This window comes from Mustela nivalis (assembly GCF_964662115.1).
Source record: "Mustela nivalis genome assembly, chromosome: 6".
Lineage (NCBI taxonomy): Eukaryota > Metazoa > Chordata > Mammalia > Carnivora > Mustelidae > Mustela > Mustela nivalis.
The window spans coordinates 92,983,287-93,004,751 of NC_139025.1; the positions used below are offsets into that span (position 1 = coordinate 92,983,287).

The following is a 21,465-nucleotide window of genomic DNA, read 5'->3' on the forward strand; positions in this document are numbered from 1 at the left end:
GAGAGGCAGGCAGAGAGAGAGGAGGAAACAGGCTCCCTGCTGAGCAGAGAGCCTGATGTGGGGCTCGATCCCAGGACCCTGGGTTCATGACCTGAGCCGAAGGCAGAGGCCTTAAACCACTGAGCCACCCAGGCACCCCCTCCCCAGTCCTATTTTGTTTCTTTTTTCCCTCCCTTCTCCCCACGAACAACTTGCCTTCCTCTCAAATTCCTCATATCAGAGAGATGATATGATAATTGGAAAAATAAAAAAAAAAAAAAAAAAAGGGACCGGGGAGGGAGACAAACCATAAGAAACTCTTGGTCTCAGGAAACAAACTGAGGGCTGCTCTGACTGACTTATTTTGCTTAACATAATACCCTCTACTTCCATCCACATCATCGCAAATGGCAAGATTTTTTTGATGGCTGCATAGTATTCCATTGTAAATATACAAATGTTAAACTTATTCAGGATAACAAACTTGAGCAATCTAAAGTATATTTGCAGGTTACATATACATAAGCACAAGGAAGAAAAGAAAAAAAATCACCGAAAATTATTTCACTCAAATATAATTGTCACAATTCTGTTATCTTTCTTTTAGGATTTTCCTTTATGCATTTGAAAAAATTGTACAAAATAGGACCACATTATTCTACAATCCATTTAATGATATGAGGTACAAGTCATTTTATGTTGATAAATCTACTTCTACCATGTTGTTCTGGGTCACCATATAGTAATCTGTTGCATATTGCTTTAGTCAATACTTTACTGTTGACATTTATTTCCAATTTTTAGTTTTCAACAGCTCTGCTATGAAAGATATTGGTGTACATTTTCATTTACACATGGTTTTGATTAATCCCTTATAATAAAAATAGAAATGAAAGTGTTATGCCAAAATGTATTTGTAAGGCTTGATTAAATATGGCAAAAGTGCCTTCTAAAATGATTGGGCTGATTTAAAGTTCCATCATCAGCAGTGAATTAGAGCATGAGTTTCTCCCATCTTTGCATATAGTGGATATATAATTAATTTGAATCTCTGCAAACCTGAAAGATAAAAAATGTTATCTACTGGGGTGCCTGGGTGGCTCAGTCGGTTAAGTGTCTGCCTTTGGCTCAGGTCATGATCCCAGGGTCCTGGAATCAAGCCCCGGATTGGGCTCCCTGCCTGGTGGGGAGCCTGCTTCTTCCTCTCCCTTTGCCTGCTGCTCCCCCTGCTTGTGCTCTGTGTGTGTGTCAAATAAATAAATTTTTAAAAACCCTTAAAAAAAAGTTATCTACTGATCTAAATGGGTTTTCCTTTTGTTTTGAAATATTACATATTTACAAAATATGTAACATATATTTGAGTTATAAACCATAGTAAAATAAATACCTGTTAGCTTATCTATCATTGCATCCACTCTTCCAACCCCTATCCCTTTACGTTTTTTTTTTTTTCCATCCAGAAACAATCACTATTCTGGATTTTTTTGTTTATACTTCTTTTGCTTTTTTCAGAAATAATTTTATTAAAGAAGTATATATCTGGGCACCTGGGTGGCTCAGTTTAAGTGTCTGCCTTTGGCTTAGGTCATGATCTCAGGGTCTTGGGATCCAGTCCTGAGCAGGGAGCCTGCTTCTCCCTCTCTCTCTGCCTGCCACTCTGCCTGCTTATGCTCTCTCTCTCTTTCTCTGTCAAAGAAATAAAGTCTTAAAAAAAAAGAAGATATCTGTACCATGTGGCTATATCCCTACTTGATTTTCTCTCTCTCTCTCTTTGTTTCTCTCTCTGTGTATAATGCGTATTATTGAGGTATAATTGATATATAAAGAATTACACATATTTAATGTGTACAATTTTATGAGTTTGGATATATGCAAACACCCATGATACCATCACTTATTAAATAGATAATATGAAACACCTCCCAAAGTTTCCTTGTGTCCCTTAGTTTTACTTTACTTCTCTCTCTCTCTCTTTATTTTTTTTTTTTTGGTGGTAAAACACTTAACACATCGACACTTTTAACAAATTTTGAAGTGTACAATACCATATTGTTAACTATAGGCACTATGCTGTACAGTGGATATCTAGAACTTATTCATCTGTAGGAACTGAAATTTTATACCCAGTGGAAAACAACTCCATTTCTGAGCCCCTGGCAATCACTATTATATTCTTACTATTGTGTGGTATTGGCTATATTAGATACTTCTTATAAGTGGAATCCTGTAGCATTTGTCCTGTGAATGGCTATTTCACTTAGCATAATGTCATCCAGTTTCATTCACTTTGTCACAAGTGGCAGAATTTCCTTTCTTTCGAAAGTGAGATAATGTTCCATTGAATATGAATACCAGATTTTCCTTTCCCACTCATTGTTGGTGGACACTTGGGTAATTTTCATATCTTGGTTATTGTGAATAATGCTGCAATAAATGTGGGAGTGCAGATATCTCTTTGAGATACTGATATGGTAATTCTATTCTTAATTTTTTGAACTGTTACACTGTTTTGCATAAAGAATGCATCAATTTACATTCTCACAAATAGTGCCAAAGGGTTCCAATTTCTCTGCATCCTCATCGATACCTATCTGTTTTTCTTTTTTTGATAATAGCCATCCTAATAGGTGTGAGGTGATATCTCATTATAGTTTTGATTTGCATTTCCCTGATAATTAATGATGTTGAGCATATTTTCATATCCCTGTTGACCATTTATATGATCTTGAGAAAGAAAAAGGAAATTGGAGGCATCACACTTCCTAATTTCAAATTACAGATTTCAAATACTACAAGCCTACAATAATTAAAACAGTATGGTATTGGCATAAAGACAGGCATAGAGACCAGTGGAAAAGACTGTAGAGCCAAGACAGAAACACATGTGTGTGTATGGTCAACTGATCTTTGACAAGACTGCCAAGAATACACAATGGGGAAAGGATAGTTTCTAACAAATGATGTTGTGAAAACTGAATGTCTGCATGCAGAATGTGGAAATTAATGCAGGGAAACCTCACTAAAATGGAGTGATAAAGCCAAAAGATGGAGCTCTCCTGTCCTACTTCTTGTTGCCAATTGCAAACCAAACAGAAAGAGAAGGACCTTGGACTGGATAGTACTTCCTTATACCAGCAGAGGGGAGGAAGGTTTCTTCCTGCCCTGTCAACAGCCCAGCCTATAAGGGACTGTTGCAATTTAGCCAATGAGAAAGCACTATGGTTTGAACTCCCAGTTTATTCCAGTGGACATTTTGTTGTTTATTTATTTATTTTTTAAAGATTTTATTTATTTACTCGACAGAGAGGGAAACAGTGAGAGAGGGAACAGAAGCCAGGGGAGAGGGAGAAGCAGGCTTCCCGCTGAGCAGGGAGCCTGTGCTCTGCTGGAGCCAAAGGCAGACACTTAACTATTGAGCCACTCAGGTGGCTTTTTGTTTATAGCACCCCTTCCCAACTCCCCCTATATCCCTCTGAAAAAAAAAGTATTCCTCTTTTTTGTTCTCCAGACTTGCCTAGGCTTTTCTGTAGAGTGCATGTCCCTGATTGTAATTCTCTGCTATTCCCGAATAAACATCTTTTTGCTGGTAAAAAAAAATGGCAGCTTTATTTTTAAGGTTAACAATAATAAAAATGGAACCCTAACTTACATCATACACAAAAATTAACTCACAATGGTTAAAAGCTTAAATGTCCCCCTGAAACTATAAAACTTCTAGGACAAAACATCTTGACATTGGTTTTGGCAATGGTTTCTTGGATATAACATCAACAGCACACAGGTAACAAAAGCAAAAATAAACAAGTGGAACTACCTCAAACTAAAAATCTACTCTACAGCAAAGGCAACAATTGACAGAGTCAAAAGACAGCCTGTGGAATAGGAGAAAACACTTGTAAACCATGTATCTCGTAGAGGTTAATTTATATAAATATATAAATATATAAATTTATATATTTATATATTTATATAAATATATAAAGGACTTATACAACTCAAGAGTAGAAAACGAAATACCAGATTAAAAAATGGGCAAAGACCTAAGAGAATATATTTCTAGGGAGATTTTGTAGAAGAAACCATTGTTGTAAACAGTGAGATGTAGGAAAAATTTAATTACAAGTAGGTACTATCATAGATATTTTGAGTTTTCACTTCTTCATGAGCATAAAAAAATAAATTGCTTTGACAATTTAAAAAGTTCCAAATCTCTAAGAAGGAAGGTTAACTCTGCCCAAAGTTTTCTGTTTCACATATTTAAATTTAACTTAGACATACTATTATCAAATTTTGGCACTGTTAAATTACGCTTTTAAAACAGTATATTAAGATTTGCATACCATTTACATGACAAATAATACTTGAGGTTTATAACAATTATACAAATGCCTTTTAAGTATATACTCTGTAACATTATGCATATAACATGCTACAGGTGGAATTTAATAACTAATGATATGTAATGTAAAATTCTTTTATGATATTTAATAAAGAAGTAACATTTACAGACAATAAAAGTTATATTGGCTTCTGAAAAAAAAAAATGGGCAAAGAACTTGAACAGACATTTTTCCAAAGAAGATATAGAAGTATATAATTTTCTCTTGTTTGATCAAGTTAAGAAAAGTATTCTGTAATTATAAGTCTCTTGAAAAAACCAACTTCTGGCCTTTTCTTTTTTATTTTATATTTATATTCAGAATCTTTGATTTCTGTTCTTATCTATTCTAATTTCTCTGGATATATTCTATTCATTTTCCAAATTCTCATGTTGGAAAGTTAGATATTTAATTTTTGGTTTTCTTTTTTTTCATCATATGTGCATTTCCATTGAAGTACATGTAGGCTTTCATACTACAAGTTTAGTTCTAAGTATTTTTAAATTTCCACAAGGTTTTCATTGAAATGCAAATTATTTAGAAGTTGTAAAATTTGAGAATGTATGAGAATTAGGAAAAAAACTCTCTAGGGCGCCTCGGTGGCTCAGTGTGTTAAGCCTCTGCCTTCAGCTCAGGTCATGGTCTCAGGGTCCTGGGATAGAGGCCTGCATTGGACTCTCTGCTGAGCAGGGAGCCTGCTTCCCCCCTCCCTCTTTCCTGCCTCTCTGTCTACTTGTGATCTCTCTCTGTCAAATAAATAAATAAAATATTTTTTAAAAAGAGAATAAAAAAGAAAAAATTCTCTATAAACTTTTTTTAAAAATAGTTTTTACTTATTTATTTGAGAGAAGGAGAACACAAGCAGGGGAGTATCAGAGACAGAGGAAGAAGCAGGCTCCCCACTGAGCAGGAAGCTCCACTGGGGGCTTGATCCCAGGACCCTGGGATCATGACCTGAGCTGAAGGCAGATGCTTAACTGACCGAACCACCCAGGTGCTCCTCTCTATAAACTTTTAACTTGATAGTATTATGATCAGAGATTCAGATCTACTTGATATTGATTCTTTGAAGTATGTTAAGAATTACTTATGTCCTCTTACTTGGTCAGGTTTTTATTTTTTTAAATTTATTTTATTTTATTTCTTTTCAGTGGTCCAAAAAATTGATTGTTTATGCACCACACCCACTGCTGCATGCAATACATGCCCTCCATAATAACCACCACCAGACTCGCCCAACACACCAACCCCTCCCCTCCAAAACCCTCAGTTTGTTTCTCAGAGTCCATAGTCTCTCATGGTTTGTCTCCCCCTATGGTTTCCCCCATCTCACTTCTCCTCTCCATCTTCCAATATCCTCTGTGTTATTCCTTATGCTCCACAAGTACTTGGTCAGTTTTTGTAATTGCTCGGTACAGAGTTCCATATATTTCATCTAGATCATGATTATTTATTCAATTGTTAATAGCATTTATAATTGTTCAACATCATAGCATTGTGGGGCAATGTATTTATTTTAAAACTTTCTGACATAATTCTTTTTACACTCTAATAATTACCACTTTATAACTTGGATAGCACTCTGGTGAAAAATTTATGTAGTCTAAAGTCCTGGATTCTGGATTTTGTGGGACTGAAAAGCATCTAGCAAGCCCAAATTGCTAGAGTAAGAGGTAGCTTTTTGTCCTGTGGTTTTTCATTTGCAGTTATCTTCTTGTTCGCATTGATGAGTGTTTTTGCCAGGAAATTTCTAGTTACTACAGTAGAATAATACTCTTTCCCTTTCTAGCTGCTTCTCAAACTTTCTAGTGTGCTGGATTTCTTAGATATTTCTACTGATTCATTTTATTTTTTATTTTATTATTTTTTAAAAAGCTTATGTATGTATGTATGTATTTATGTAAGCAATCTCTAGACCCAGTGTAGGGGTAGAACTCATGACCCTGAGATTGAGAGTTGCACAGTCTTCTGACTGAGCCAGCCAGGTGCCCCTCTACTGACTAATTTTATTTAATTTTTTATTTTTTTAAGAATATTTTATTTATTTATTTGACAGAGAGACAGCGAGAGAGGGAACACAAGCAGGGGGAATGAGAGAGGGAAAAGCAGCTTCCCACCCAGCAGGGAGCCCGATGCAGGGCTCAATCCCAGGACCCCATGATCATGACCTGAGCCGAAGGAAGGTGCTTAACAACTGAGCCATCCAGGCCACCCTCTACTGATTCATTTTAAAGAAAAAATATTTCTGTACATCCATCTAAAACACCATTAAATCCAATAGCCAGAAGGTACTTTTCTTTTTTTGGTCCTTTTTGGCCTTTTTAATTCCCCAGGAGCAAAATCAGTGTGGAATCCAAGGAATAATTCCAGAAAAATCTAATCAAGGAAAAACTGGCTATTCCCAAGACTCACAACATCATTTGGTCACCAGTATTCAAGGTTGCTAATTAGAATCCTTTTTACTTGAGGAAAACAATAGTAAGCTCTTTGTTTTGGAAAAGGTTACAGTCCCAATCAGAATGTGAAATTATCCTCCCCTGAACCTAGAAAAATGCTCCTATTTCAAGAATTATCATGTAAAATGTATGCAAAACAAATGTTTTACAGTTTAGCAGACTGAACATTAATCCAATCTACTCTTGGGTCTCTCTCCAATGATTGCTCAGTAATTATTTCCTCTTTTAATCTAATACGCAGTTAAATTGCTAGTCCACATATTTGTGATATATATATTCTGGGCAAGGCATGGGGAGGAGTATCAAGATGAATGGACTATGGCTTTTGCCAAGGGTACTAGCGAAGGTATTGCTAAAGGTATTTGGAGTACAATAAGCTGGATCATGAATCAAGGGCGGGATTTTGACTAGAAGAGGATGTTCCAGGAAGAGAAAACAGTATATTTCATCTTTTCTATTTCTTATTCTTTTCTATTCCCCTATTCTGTATTTTCTTTCTTTCTTTCTTTCTTTCTTTCTTTCTTTCTTTCTTTCTTTCTTTCTTTCTTTGTTTATTAATTTGACAGAGAGAGAGATCACAAGTAGGCAGAGGGGGGGGGGTAAGGAGTCTCCCTGCTGAGCAGAGAGCCCGTTGTGGGGCTTGATCCCAGGACTCTAAGCTCATGACCTGAGCTGAAGGCAGAGGCTTAACCCACTGAGTCACCCAGGCGCCCCTATTCTGTATTTTCTTTTAGGTTTTTCTTTCTTTTTTTTTTTTGTGGTAGATTAATTCCTAAGTTGTATTTTCCGTTTCTGTGTTTTAGATACTCCCAATTTCTGTCATTTGGTTCTCAGTATCCATTGAACTAATTCTTAATTTTCTCTTTTAGAAATTATAGTTTTTACATAATGGAAGCTCTCTATCTTGTCACAAAATTTGGAGGAAATTGATCTACTATTTGAGAAGAATAGATTCTTTGGTCTAACTCAGGTAAGAGAGAGTCTGGTTCCCACTGCCTTTCTTTGCAAATAGGATTAATGACATTTTCAGCATTGAGTGTGAGCCATTTCTAGGGCTCAGAAAAGATTCTTCTGTGTTGTTTTTTTGATGCAACATAGATGAAACAGACAATGGAATGCTGTAAACTACAATACTCGTGTGAAAATTTCACTATAAGGATATAACATTAGGTATAGTCAACATTTTAGAAATTGAGTGCCAAGCTGTTGATGTCTCTTTCTGATATGCAAGGAGTGCAGATTGAGAGTGGAAGAGTTGGAGTAGTGTGGAATAGTTAGGAAGAATGGTACAATTAGGAACATATAGAACTAAAATGAAAATTTTATGAGAATTAAATTTATATAAATTCAGGTAACTATTGATTTCTTTTTAACACACTTTATGTGGATATGGCTTAACATGTGAAAGGTTTAATTGAAAAGGACCTGGAAAGGATAACACCGGGGGCTGGGAACTTAGAAGAGACTAGATCTGGATAAGAATGACATAGTGAAGGTCTTGGACAGCCGGAGACAACATGAGGGTAGTAGATGATTGAGCAAATGTAGAAAGCAGTATGACAGTACATGGTAGAGGAGCAGGAGATGAGGAGGTAGGCACTAAAGACCTACTTTACCTTCTAGGAACTTCCATCAAGCACCTTGGTAGTAGAAGCTACTTCCCCATGTCCTTGAAGTTATTTTTGACTGTAGGTTGTCAGTGACTTACAGAGCAGTGTGATGATTCTGGACTCTGGAATCAACTTTTTTTTTTTTTCTAAAATAAAGATTTTACTTATTTATTTGAGAAAAAGAGAGAGTGCACAAATGGGAGAAACAGCAGAGGAAGAGCGAGAAACAGACTCCCTGCCAAGCAGGGAGCTATTCTGGGGCTCAATTCCAGGACCCTGAGACCATGAACTAAGCCGAAGGGAGATTCTTTTTTTTTTTTTTTTTTTTTAAAGATTTATTTATTTATTCGACAGGCAGATATTATAAGTAGGCAGAGAGGCAGACAGAGAGAGAGAGGAGGAAGCAGGCTTCTTGCTGAGCAGAGAGCCCGACGTGGGGCTCGATCCCAGGACCCTGAGATCATGACCCGAGCCGAAGGCAGCGGCCTAACCCACTGAGCCACCCAGGCGCCCCAAAGGGAGATTCTTAATTGACCTAGCCACCCAGGCACCCTCAACTTATTTTTAAAATTAATATATTTTTTAAAAAGAGAAATAGATGTGTAAGATAGAAAATTTATAGAAGTATAAAGAAGGGAAAAAATCACTGACAGCCCCTTCATGGGAAAATAGCAACTGTTAAAATTTTAGCATTTTCTTCACATCTTTTATTCACTTGCATCTTTACAACAGTTGCAAGAATTGGGCTTGAATTTGTTAGTTGTGCAAAATTAGGTGATCTGTTTAATCTCTTTGAGTTCTTGTTTTCTAATCTCTAAAATGTAGATCATATTCTCTTTCTACTCTTCCCTGGGTATTGTACTATAAAAGATGTGAAAGTTTTTAGAGGCTGTAAGCTTTTAGAAAAAAGCAAAATAATGTTGTAAATTTTGGTATTCATATCCTGTAGGAAATGATTAATGAAATAAGGTAAAGATAGCAGTGTTCATGGTAGGGCAGAACTTGAAGAAATTGTCTTAGTTGTAATTATGTGAGAAGATAGAAACATTCTTAATTCAGATGAATTTATAACTCATTGGTTAGTCGTGAGGACTAATGATATTCTCACATACAGTATATTTATTTCTAGAGGATATAGTATAGCTATTATATATAATACTTATAGAATATATAACATTAGTGTTTTCTGAAGCCAACATGAGATCAGAATTAAGAGAAGTCTGACTTATAACATTTAGGAAATAATTGTATTATATTTATGATTAGACTCTTGCTAATGTTTTACAACCAAGATTCATTAGAACAATAAGGAAATGGAAATGATGTATGGACAGTGAATAGGATCAGAGAACTACTAATATGTTAAAGGAGTTAAGGGGAAAAAAAAGACACCACTAATAACAAAAAGTATTTGTGAAACTAATGTAACACTGGTGTCAACTATACTCAAAAAAAGATTTTAAGTATTTATTCTGGATATGATAAGATTAAGAAGAGGTATAAGAGTTTAAAAAATGATATAGCTGACTCATTGATCAGCAGATTTAGCTGATAGCTCATTTGACATTTTCCACGTGTATAAAAGATCAATATCTGGTGGTTAATAAGAGTTTCCATCTATACTGAGGATCCAACAAAAGTAATTGCTCCTAAATAATCATCTTAAGAACATTTTATCTGAGGGTTTGGAGAAGAGTAAAGAAAATCATTTAGGAAACACTCAAAAGGATGCCCAAAAATAAATACCCCCCCCCCCAAAAAAAAAGGATGCCCAAAGTGGGTTTTAGAATTTACACATTTGCATATATTTAAAGTTAAGTTATGCACTGTGTTTAGACACATTCTGCCCTTGGCCTCTAAGCTTTGACATTTAAGTCCTTTTATATGTTAATGACTCTAGTTAGAAGTCTTCCCCCCCCCCCAATTGTGCCCACAAAAGAATGCTCAGAAAGAGGAAAATTAAATAAGATGATCTACTTAGCTATCTGGAAGAGACTCTTTTAAAATAATATTATATTAGTATCATAGATTCTACTACCTATGCTCTTGGATCATTTCCTTTTCCTTTATGAATCTTTCTGTAAGTTCAATGAACAGAAATATCTCTGGCCCCTGTACCAGGAATAACTTTTGATTTTTCTCATCCACTGTAAACCAGGTAGAAAAAAAAAAATTAACCCATTTTTCCCCATGGAGTGACAATTCAAGCCTCCAATAATGTTCACACTGTTCTTTATCTACTACTTTCAGTTCTTCTCTGTTCTTTGTCTAAATATTCCTCTTTTTTCTTTCTTTCTTTTTTTTTTTTTTTAAAGATTTCATTTATTTATTTGACACAGAGAGAGACAGCAGGAGAGAGAACACAAACAGGGGGAGTGGAGAGGAGAAGCAGGCTTTCCACTGAGCAGGGAGTCCGATGCAGGGCTAGATACTAGGACACTGGGATCATGACTTGAGCCAAAGGCAGAGCCTTAACGACTGATCCACACAGGCGCCACTTTTTTTGTCTTTTTAAAAATCGAAGTATAATTGACATGTAACAGTATATTAGTTTCAGGTGTACAACATAATGAAAATGCACAACTAGGAAATGGTGAACAGTATGAAGTGATGCAGAGAGATTTTAAGGATGAAGATGTAGCTACTCCAAGGTATTTAGTGATCTTCATGATGATAAGGGGAACAAAAGCAAGAGAATTGTACCTAAAATGAAGTCTCCTTACAACTTGTAGCCCACTGATAAGTCCCTGAGACATACAGGGTATAACACTCCTACAACTCCTTCAAGGATTCTCTTTAATGTTTGACCAATACAGCTTTCCTTTGGTTAGTGTAATTTCAGTCTGATAACTGCAAACCTCCAGGATATGATAACAATCATCTTTCAACATGTGGCCCACTAACACATATCTAAACAGTCTCATGAATAATGCTTTACTAAAACAATAAAGAATAACCTTAACTGGATAATAGCTGACCTTCCAAGGTCTTGGGGACCTTGCTTTCAGCATACACAAATTCCTTAAAGACTATGTTATTCCTAACCCTCACTACCTAAAAAGTATATAATCAGTTACTCCTCACGATCCCAGTGCAGCACTTTCTGCCCCATGGGTCCTATCCCTGCGCTATAATAAAAGCACATTTTTGTACAGACGATGTCTCAAGAATTATTTCTTGACCATTCCCTCAGTAGCCCCACAACAATGAGACCGGTTTAAAAGTCCAGGGGACAGCTGTCAGAATGCAGGGAGTTAAAGAGGAAGTCCTCTATAGGCAATAGATCACATAGTATTAAGGAGGAATAAATATTTCTTGCAAATAGAAGCATTCTAGAAAGATGGTATGGAGACAAATTATAGCAGTACCTTCTAAATTAGGATTTTGTACTTTCAGAGGCAATGAAAACCACTGAACATATTTTGGTGGTGCTAGGTACATAACCAAAGTGCTTAGAAAGAGTAATCTGTTGGCCATATTCAGGTTAGAAAGGGAGAGACATGTTGTCCTGTATAGTAGGGTTTTGGTAAGGATTAGTGAAAACAAGTAGAGGATTTGAGAAGAGCTGAGTGGATAAGATGCTTGTAATGTTATACTAGATCTGAAAGAAAAGCTGCATGGGGAGGAGAGAGATGATTATTAACTTTATGGTAGTCATGTGAAATTCCACAAGCACAAGACTGATAGATAAACATTTAGGTGACAGTGTTTAGTAGACTATGGGAAATATGACTATACTGTTTAGGATAGAATCAGGGAATGAGTGATACACCTATTTGGATTCAGCTAGCATTTGTACTGAAAGTATTAAGACCTTTCATATATGCTGCCTTTCCCACAGTGGTCAAGCTTTTGGGGAGGGTATAATTGGAATATAGAAGAAGCTGGTTAGGAGGAGACTAAGGCAAGATCTTAAACAATGTATCTAATGAACAGAGGACAAAAAAATGAGGGAGACAAGTGATAATTAAGACTACCAGGAGAGGGGTGCCTGGGTGGCTCAGTGGGTTAAAGCCTCTGCTTTCAGCTCAGGTCATGATCCCAGAGTCCTGGAATCAAACCCCGCATCGGGCTCTCTGCTCAGTCAGGAGCCTGCTTCCTCCTCTCTCTCTACCTCTCTGCCTACTTGTGATCTCTCTCTCTCTCTGTGTCAAATAAATATATAGAATCTTTAAAAAAAAAAAAAAAAAAGGACTACCGGGAGAATTTAGTGAACTAAGGATGTTATAATAAATCATTACAGCTAGCAGTTATTGAATTCTTGCTATGTGTTCTAAGATCTTTACTAAGCTCTTTATTCATGGCGATTTTTGAGGCCAGACTATTATTACTTCAATTTAACAGATGAGTAAACTTAGACACAATAAGATTAAGTAAGTTATCTGAGGTCAGGGTGTAAGTGGGGCATAGGGGTGCAAGAGGACTTGACTCTGGGTGTCCTATTCAGACTATGTTTGGCCACTCACCACTGACAAAATCCAAAGGCAGAGGGATGAGAGCTTGCTGAAACAAGAAAGAAATTTGTTCAGTAAGGCCCGCACTGGGGAGACAGCAGACTAGCGTCCCAAAGCCTGTCTCAAAAGTGCTGAAAAAGCTTCTAGGTTTATGTAAGGAAAATGTGGGACAAAGGTCAGCGGGTACCCGCAGGTGGTCAGTAAAGATCCAGTGGATCATCCTCCTAAGGTCATTCATGCAAGGTCATGCTGGTATCAGGGTAGTCCCTGTTGCTTGAAGGGGGTGAATTTGGTTCCCATCAGGGGTTGCTTTGCCTGCAGGGTCTGTTGTCTAAATTCAGAGATAAGCTAGAAAGAATAATTTAATCAATTAGAAAGCACAGCTGTGTGGGGGGTGGGGGGTTGGGGGGTGAAAAAAGTACAGACTGAGGTCAACATGGAGGGAGTTGAAATCCTCTCTCAAGGGTTACTGGTAAGGCAAGTGGTGAAGGCAAGTTTAAACCCAGTAGTATGGTCTGTGATTGTTCACTTTATTTATTTTATTTTATTATATTTTATTTTGTGATTGTTCACTTTTAACCAATATTTTAGATCTGTCTCTCCAGAACAAGAAATATAGGAAGAAAATGAATGAACCAATTTAAATAAACTACCTAGTACCTAAATCTGTATATATAGAAAGATTAACAGGATTGGATATTTATTTTAAATTCCAGTTCTTTGTTATCTTGTAGAGAAAATTTCACTTGTCTTCAAGATCAACATTCACTGTGACAGAAAATATTTGGGATGAGATTAATTCATAGTTTGGAGCCTTAAAAAAATCAAATTAAAAAAATAAAACTCTCAAGTTGGCTTTTCTTTAATCACTTTATCATAAAGCAATACATAAGAATATTGTAACTGAGAGTTACAATTTACTTCAAATGACCAATGGCATGATGTTTACTTACTTCAGATTTTTAGGCACTTTCTATTGTCAAGTTATTATTCCAACAACAATTAACAAGGAGTCTAACACTATGTATTAGGTGGCATTTATAACCCTGAGAGTTTAGAAGAGTAATAACAGTGCAAGATTAGACTGGATATATTGAGTAAATCTTGAAATCAGAGAGATTGGTATAGATGATTTCTGAAATTTCATCTCAGATATTAGAATTTATATGTATAAAGCATATATTAAGTATATGTGATATTAGTCTGATATTGGGCACAAGAATGTTGTAAGCAGATGCTAATTTCTTTTTTTGTTGTTTTTTTATTTTTATTTTTTTTATTTTTATTTTTTTAAGATTTTTATTTATTCATTTGTCAGAGAGAGAGAGGAGTGAAGAGAGAGGAGAGCGAGCACAGGCAGACAGAGCGGGAGGCAGAGGAAGAGGGAGAAGCAGGCTCCCTGCCAAGCAAGGAGCCCCATGCGGGACTCGATCCCAGGACGCTGGGATCATGACCTGAGCTGAAGGCAGCTGCTTAACCAACTGAGCCACACAGGCGTCCCGTCTTTTTTTGTTGTTTTTAAAGATTTTATTTATTTATTTGACAGAGAGAGATCACAAGTAGGCAGAGAGGCAGGAGGGGGTGGGGGGGGAAGCAGGCTCCCTGCTCAGCAGAGAGCCCAATGTGGGGCTCGATCCCAGGACCCTGGGATCATGACCTGAGCAGAAGGCAGAGGCTTTAACCCACTGAGTCACCCAGGCGCCCCGTAGATGCTAATTTCAATAAAAAGTAATATTAATATGTAAAGGAATTCACTGGCAATAGTTTGAGACTAGAAGGTTAGGGGCAATGGATACTTTAAAGAATATACAATAAAGATAATGAGATAGAAATCATGAAGGGAAACCAAACAGGGGGGATTGACTCAGGAGGCATAATATGTAAAATAATTAGAAGTTCAAGAAACACAAAAAGAAACTAATTTTATTTAAATGGGAGGGAAGAGGTAAGAAGTTGGGGAGAAAGGTATTTTAAAGTTCTTATCTTAATTGGTGTGGAGAAAGGCAGGAAGGAAATAGAACATATTGGTAGGGAAAATAGTTGGCATCATATTTTATTTATTTTTTATTTTTAAATTATTATTATTATTATTATTATTATTTTTGGTTGGGGGGGAAGGAGGGGCAGAGGGACAGGGGGAGAGAGAGAGTCTCAAGCAGGCTTCATGCCCCCTATGGAATCTGACATGGGGCTCCATCTCACAATCCTGAGATCATTAGCCAAGCTGAAATCAAGTTGGTAGCCTAACTGTCTGAGCCACCCAGATGCCCCATTGGCATCTTATTTTAAAATAGGAATAGAAAAATGGGGCACCTGCGTGGCTCAGTCAATTGGGAGTCTGCCTTCAGCTCAGGTCTTGATCCCAGGGTCCTTGGATCACGTCTCACATCGGGCTCCTTGCTCAATGGGAAGCCTGCTTCTCCTTCTCCCACTCCCCCTGCCTGTGTTCCCTCTGTCACTCTCTCTGTCAACTAAGTACATAAATAAGTCTTTAAGAAAAAAATAAAATAAGAATAGAGAAATGTATCACTAGAAAAGGGACAATAGACATGAAAAAGAAAATGGAAAGTATAGTAGGATTTTCATGTTAATAAGGGGATGATGAAATGGATATGATTTTAACCAAACCAGCAAAAATTAAGTATGAAAAAGTTGTATCTTTCTGCTGGCGACATTATGATAAATTTAGAGAACCCAAGCTATTTCAGTAAAAAACTATTCACCCAGGGCGCCTGGGTGGCTCAGTGGGTTAAGCCGCTGCCTTCGGCTCAGGTCATGATCTCGGGGTCCTGGGATCGAGTCCCGCATCAGGCTCTCTGCTCAGCAGGGAGCCTGCTTCCTCCTCTCTCTCTCTCTGCCTGCCTCTCTGCCTACTTGTGATCTCTCTCTGTCAAATAAATAAATAAAATCTTTAAAAAAAAAAAACTATTCACCCAATAACAGAAGGTAGTTAGGTGACTACACATATCAAAAGAAATAACTTTTTCCCATTCTAGCAAAAAGAACCTAGAAATGGAAGTGAGAAAAGATATTTCATTTATAATGCCAAGGAAAAAAGCTATAAAATACATAAGAATAATTTTAATAAAGAGAGGATAGAACATATGTAAAGAAAATGGCAAAATCATATTGAAGGAGATGAAACAAGGTTTGAACAAATGGATGGGGATTCCTCAGTGGTTCAGTCGGTTAAGCGTCTACCTTCAGCTCAGGTCATGATCCCAGAGTCCTGGGGTCAAGTTCTGTGTTGGGCTTCCTGCTCAGAGGGAGTCTGCTTCTCCTTTTCCCTCTGTTCCTCCCCTCCTGCTCATGCTTTCTCTCTCTCTCTCAAATAAATAAAATCTTAAAAAAAATGAACAAATGGGTGGCTATGTTCTTGAATGGAAAGACACTATCATAACCGTGCTACTTCATTCAAAGTTAATATACAAACTTATTGCAACTCAAATCAGAAGTTCAATGGAATTTTGAAGGCATTGGAGAAAATGAATTTAAAATTTATATGCTACAATATATGTTTATGAATAGCCAAGGAAGTATGAAAAATAAGGACAATGAAGGAGGCATGTGCCTTATCAGACATAGTGATGTAGTATTACCCTGAATTTCTTTTTTTTCCCTTTTTAAAGATTTTATTTATTTATTTGTTAGAGAAAGAGCACAAGCAGGGGGAGCAACAGGCTGAGAGAGAAGCAGGTTCCTCGTTGAGCAAGGAGCCTGATGTGGGACTCCATTCCAGAACCCTGGGATCATGAGCTGAATCAAAGGCAAATGCTTAACCAACTGAACCACCCAGGCATCCAGTTACCCTGATATTTCTACAGAACGAGACAAATGTATCAGTGAAATCAAAATAAAGAATTCAGAAACAGATCCTCAAATATCTGATGATTAAGTGTAATGCAAAAAATAGTAGTTATATTGAAAGAGGGAAGAATGGATCATTTAAAGCAGTGTCATTACTATTTTATTCACTGGAAGAAATTAAAAGTGAACTTATATTTTAAAATATGTATAAAAATAATAGAGCACGCTCTTAAATAGAAAACAAAACAAAGCATTGAAAGAAAATCCAAGGGTGTACATGTATGATTCAGGAGCAAAGGAGATCTTAAAAGCAGTACGTTAAAAAAGTAATAGCTGTATTTAATCATTTAATAAAAACTTGGGTATAATGAAACAAAATTAATAGAGAATTGATAAAGAGAAAAGAGAAAACAAATGACAGAAAATGACAGAAAAGATAAAACAAATGGCAAATGTTTAATATCTGTAATATAAAAAGAGCATTTACAAATCTGTAAAAATCTGTAGGAAATAGGAAAAGGCATAAATAGGTACTTGACAGAAGTGCAGATTCAAACTGCAATAATGTTCAAATTTATTGGTTGTGAGGGAAATGAAAACCAGAATAACAGCGAGCTATCACTTTACACCCACTATTCTGGCAACAATTAAAGAAAGTATTGACATTTATTCTTATAGAAATATGTGTTATTCCAGCTTTTTTGGAAAGCTTTTGGACAACACTACTATTAAAAAATAACTTCTGGGAATCTGTGACACAGAAAGGAAAGCATTAATACACAAAGATGTATATATATGGATAGTTATTTATAGCACTACCTGTAGGGGCCAATAAATTAGAAATAAGTTAAATGCTTATTAATAGAGAAATTGGTAAATAAATTATGGTCCATCCACACTGAATATTGGGTAGCCATTTAAAAGAATAAATTAGACACCTCTCTAGAGAGTTCTATGTGCCTTTCTGCACATTTCCATTCTGTGGCATATTTCAGTGTACAAATTAGGAAGTATGTCTATCTCCTGATGTAGTTCCTTAAATTCATAGGTGAATTTGTCTACATTTTCCCTATTTTATTATACACTAAAGACCAAACTAAATTTGAGGCATATGATTAAATGATAACAAAGATCTAGGCATGGAAAAAGTTTTGGTGCTGGCTCTCTGTGATTTTTATACTATGTAAACTCTATGTAACTGTGTACAATGGCTAAGCGATCTTTTGTTTTTGACATCTGTGTAACCCTTATTGCCAGGCTTCCCTTTTAATGTAAAAATCATGTATTTCTCCCTCTTATGCTCTGCAGGTATCTTCAGGATTGGCCTAGCACAAGAAGTTGATGGACGGAGGAAATCACTCTGTGGTGTCTGAATTTTTGTTGCTGGGACTCAGCAGTTCTTGGGAGATTCAGATTCTTCTTTTTTTGTTTTTTACTCTATTTTACATAGCAAGTATGCTAGGAAACCTTCTCATTGTGCTCACGATCATCTCAGACCATCACTTACATTCCCCCATGTACTTTTTGCTGGCTAATCTTTCCATCATCGATACAGGAGTTTCCAGCATTGCAAGCCCAAAGATGATTTATGATCTTTTCAGAAAACATAAAGTCATCTCCTTGACAGGGTGCATTACTCAGATGTTCTTTATTCACACAGTTGGGGGTACGGAGATGGTGTTGCTTATAGTAATGGCCTATGACCGATACATTGCTATCTGTAAGCCCCTCCACTACCTGACCATTATGAGCCTAAAAATGTGCATTTCTCTTTTGGCTGTTGCTTGGACCATTGGACTCATCCATTCTGTGGCCCAACTGGCTTTTGTTGTAAACTTGCCCTTTTGTGGTCCCAACAAAATGGACAGTTTTTATTGTGATTTTCCTCGGTTTATCAAACTTGCATGTATAGACACATATAGACTGGAATTTCTGGTCACGGCCAACAGTGGTTTCATCTCCATGGGCACTTTCTTCATCTTGATTGTGTCTTACATTTTCATCCTGGTCACAGTTCGCAAACACTCTTCAGGTGGTTCATCTAAGGCCCTCTCCACTCTCTCTGCTCACATCACTGTGGTGGTCTTTTTCTTTGGTCCTTGTATTATTGTCTACGTGTGGCCATTCCCTACATTACCCATAGATAAATTTTTAGCCATCTTTGATGCCCTTATCACTCCTTTTATGAATCCTATTATCTATACATTCAGAAATAAGGAGATGAAAATGGCAATGAGGAGACTATTTGGTAAGGTTCTAAGTTTCAGGAAGAGTTTTTTCATGACCAATCAAAGACATTCAGATTCGTCTTGACTATTCTTGGAAATTAATCTCTTTAATTAAACTTTTCATAATTTTTTTCATTTTATTTAATAGTTTTAATATCCACTGAATTTTTGCAGAACAGAGTTAGAACAAGGACTCTGTTCTGATCTGGTCAGTTTTTCATAAGGACCCTTACCCTGTGGATCCTGGAAGTATTGAAAAAGAATGAATTCAGCCTTTAAATGAAGTATCTTTCTTATTTATTATAGAAGAATATGAAATCTCACATACTGGGTACATTTTCAATTAAATTATCCAACAAAATGTTGGGTACTCTTCTCTTTGGTAGTGATTCTCAAAGACATATCTCTTCCAATCTATTTGTGTACTGATATTCCTGCCCTCTGAGTTTCTCATGTTTATTATACTTGGAGGAATACACAAATTGAAGACAGTTGCTTAGATAGCTTTCAGAATTTGAGGCTTCTAACTAGATTTGACTAGCCACACTCAGATTTAGATGATACTAAGTTTTTTTTAATTAACCCCCCCCTTTTTTTTAAAGTGGGCCCATGCCCAGCATGGAGTCCAGTGTGGGGCTTGAACTGACAACCCTGAGATTAAGACCTGAGCTGAGATCAAAAGTTGGATGCTTAACCAACTGAGCCTCCCAGGTGCCCTAATACTGAGTTTTTTAAATTTAGTTGGGATTGGAAGGTGAAATTTGGGATAAATCACAGAGTGACAACTCAGGAAATTTTAATATTATTGCTTAATCCAATGTTTTGAAACAGAAGATGTAAATTCCTACACCACTCAGTATGTATCATAATTATATTTTACCCCAACTATTTCTTAAATCATTTTTATATGGTAAACAAAAATATGTGAAAATTAAAAGATTACAAATGGAGTGAATATTTTGGATCTAAGGATAGGTGGCACTGGTTTATAAATAAATAACTAAAATGCAAAACATTTCTGTATTATATGAATCAGGTTTATAACTATATAAATAGCAAATACAAAGTATAGACATTACAAAAGAAAATTTATTACAAAGCTGTCTACAAATGAAGAGGTATATTAATGAACTGTCTATAATGAAGATATGTATTAAACTTTCCATGTGATAAAATGTATTATATATAATTACTTAAAAAATAAATATATTGTTCAGAAGTGGTATAAATAACTATTCAAAGACTATCTCACTATTTTTTCTGTGTTGCCAAGTAAATAGGAATGGGTGTTGAGTGAAGACATTATTATTCATGTGTGTGCTAGGTGACTTGTTATGAACAAACAGTGGGAAGCGGCAGAGAGAAAGAGAGAGAAACAGACTCCCTACTGAAAAGGAATTCAGGGCTCATCCTACTGCAGTCATCATCCATTTCACCCCCACCACCTCTCTGATAACCATCAGTTTGTTCTGTATAGTTAAGAGTCTGTTTCCTGGTTTGTCTGTCTCTCTTTTAAACATTTTTGTCTATTTCATCTAAGCTGTTGCGGTTACTGGCATAAATTTGTCCATAATATTCCTTATTCTTCTAAAATTTGTAGGATCTGCAGTGATGTATCCCTTTTCATTCTTAATGTTAATAATTTTCTCTTTATTATTATTTTTTTTTCCTGATCAGTTTGGTGAGAAGTTTATCAGTTCTGTTGAACTTTTTGAACACAAGCTTTTTTTTTTTTTTTTTAAGATTTTATTTATCCATTTGACAGAGAGAGATCACAAGTAGGCAGAGAGCCAGGCAGAGAGAGAAGGGGAAGCAGGCTCCCCACCCAGCAGAGAGCCCGATGCGGGGCTCGATCCCAAGGACACTGAGATCATGACCTCAGCCGAAGGCAGCGGCCCAATCCACTGAGTCACCCAGGCGCCCCTGAACACAAGCTTTTGATTTTATTGATTTTCTCCTTGTTTTTCTCTTTTCTATTTTATTAATAATACTTTTCTTTATTATTTCTTTTTCTTTTTAAAGATTTTATTTATTTGACAAAGAGACACAGCAAGAGAGGGAACACAAGTAGTGGGAGAGGGAGAAGCAGGTTTCCCGCTGAGTAGGGAGCCTGATGTGGGGCTCCATTCTGGGACCCCAGGATCATGACCTGAGCTGAAGGCAGACACATAAGGACTGAGCCATCTAGTCACCCCTTCTTTATTATTTTTGTTTACTGCTTACTCTGGGTTTATTAATTTTTTTAAAGATTTTATTTATCTATTAGAGAGAGAGAGAGCATGAACGGGGGGGGGGTAGAGGGAGAGGGAAAAACAATCCGCAATGAGCGGGGAGCCCAGTGTGAGGCTTGATCGCAGGACCCACAATCATGACCTGAAATGAAGGCAGATGCTTAATTGACAGAGCCATCCAGGCACCCTGGTCATGGTTTTCTTATCTCACTAGTGATTGTTAGCATTGTTATGTCATTCTACTTACTGAAATTTTCACTTCAGGTATTTTTGTTTTTTTATTTTTTCAGAATCTATATACAGAATTCTGTTGCATTTCTA

The 21,465-nt window shown here is 36.5% G+C and overlaps 1 protein-coding gene across 1 annotated transcript; it reads left to right on the forward strand.

The window, feature by feature from the left end:
- Window positions 1-51: 51 nt before the first annotated feature.
- Window positions 52-18,998, forward strand: LOC309867785 (olfactory receptor 4F3/4F16/4F29-like; the record flags this gene model as incomplete). Its single annotated transcript, XM_082736859.1, has 2 exons — window positions 52-146; window positions 17,994-18,998. The coding sequence occupies exon 2, from the start codon at window positions 18,027-18,029 to the stop codon at window positions 18,996-18,998; it is 972 nt and encodes a 323-aa protein (XP_082592985.1). The 5' UTR covers window positions 52-146; window positions 17,994-18,026.
- Window positions 18,999-21,465: the final 2,467 nt, after the last annotated feature.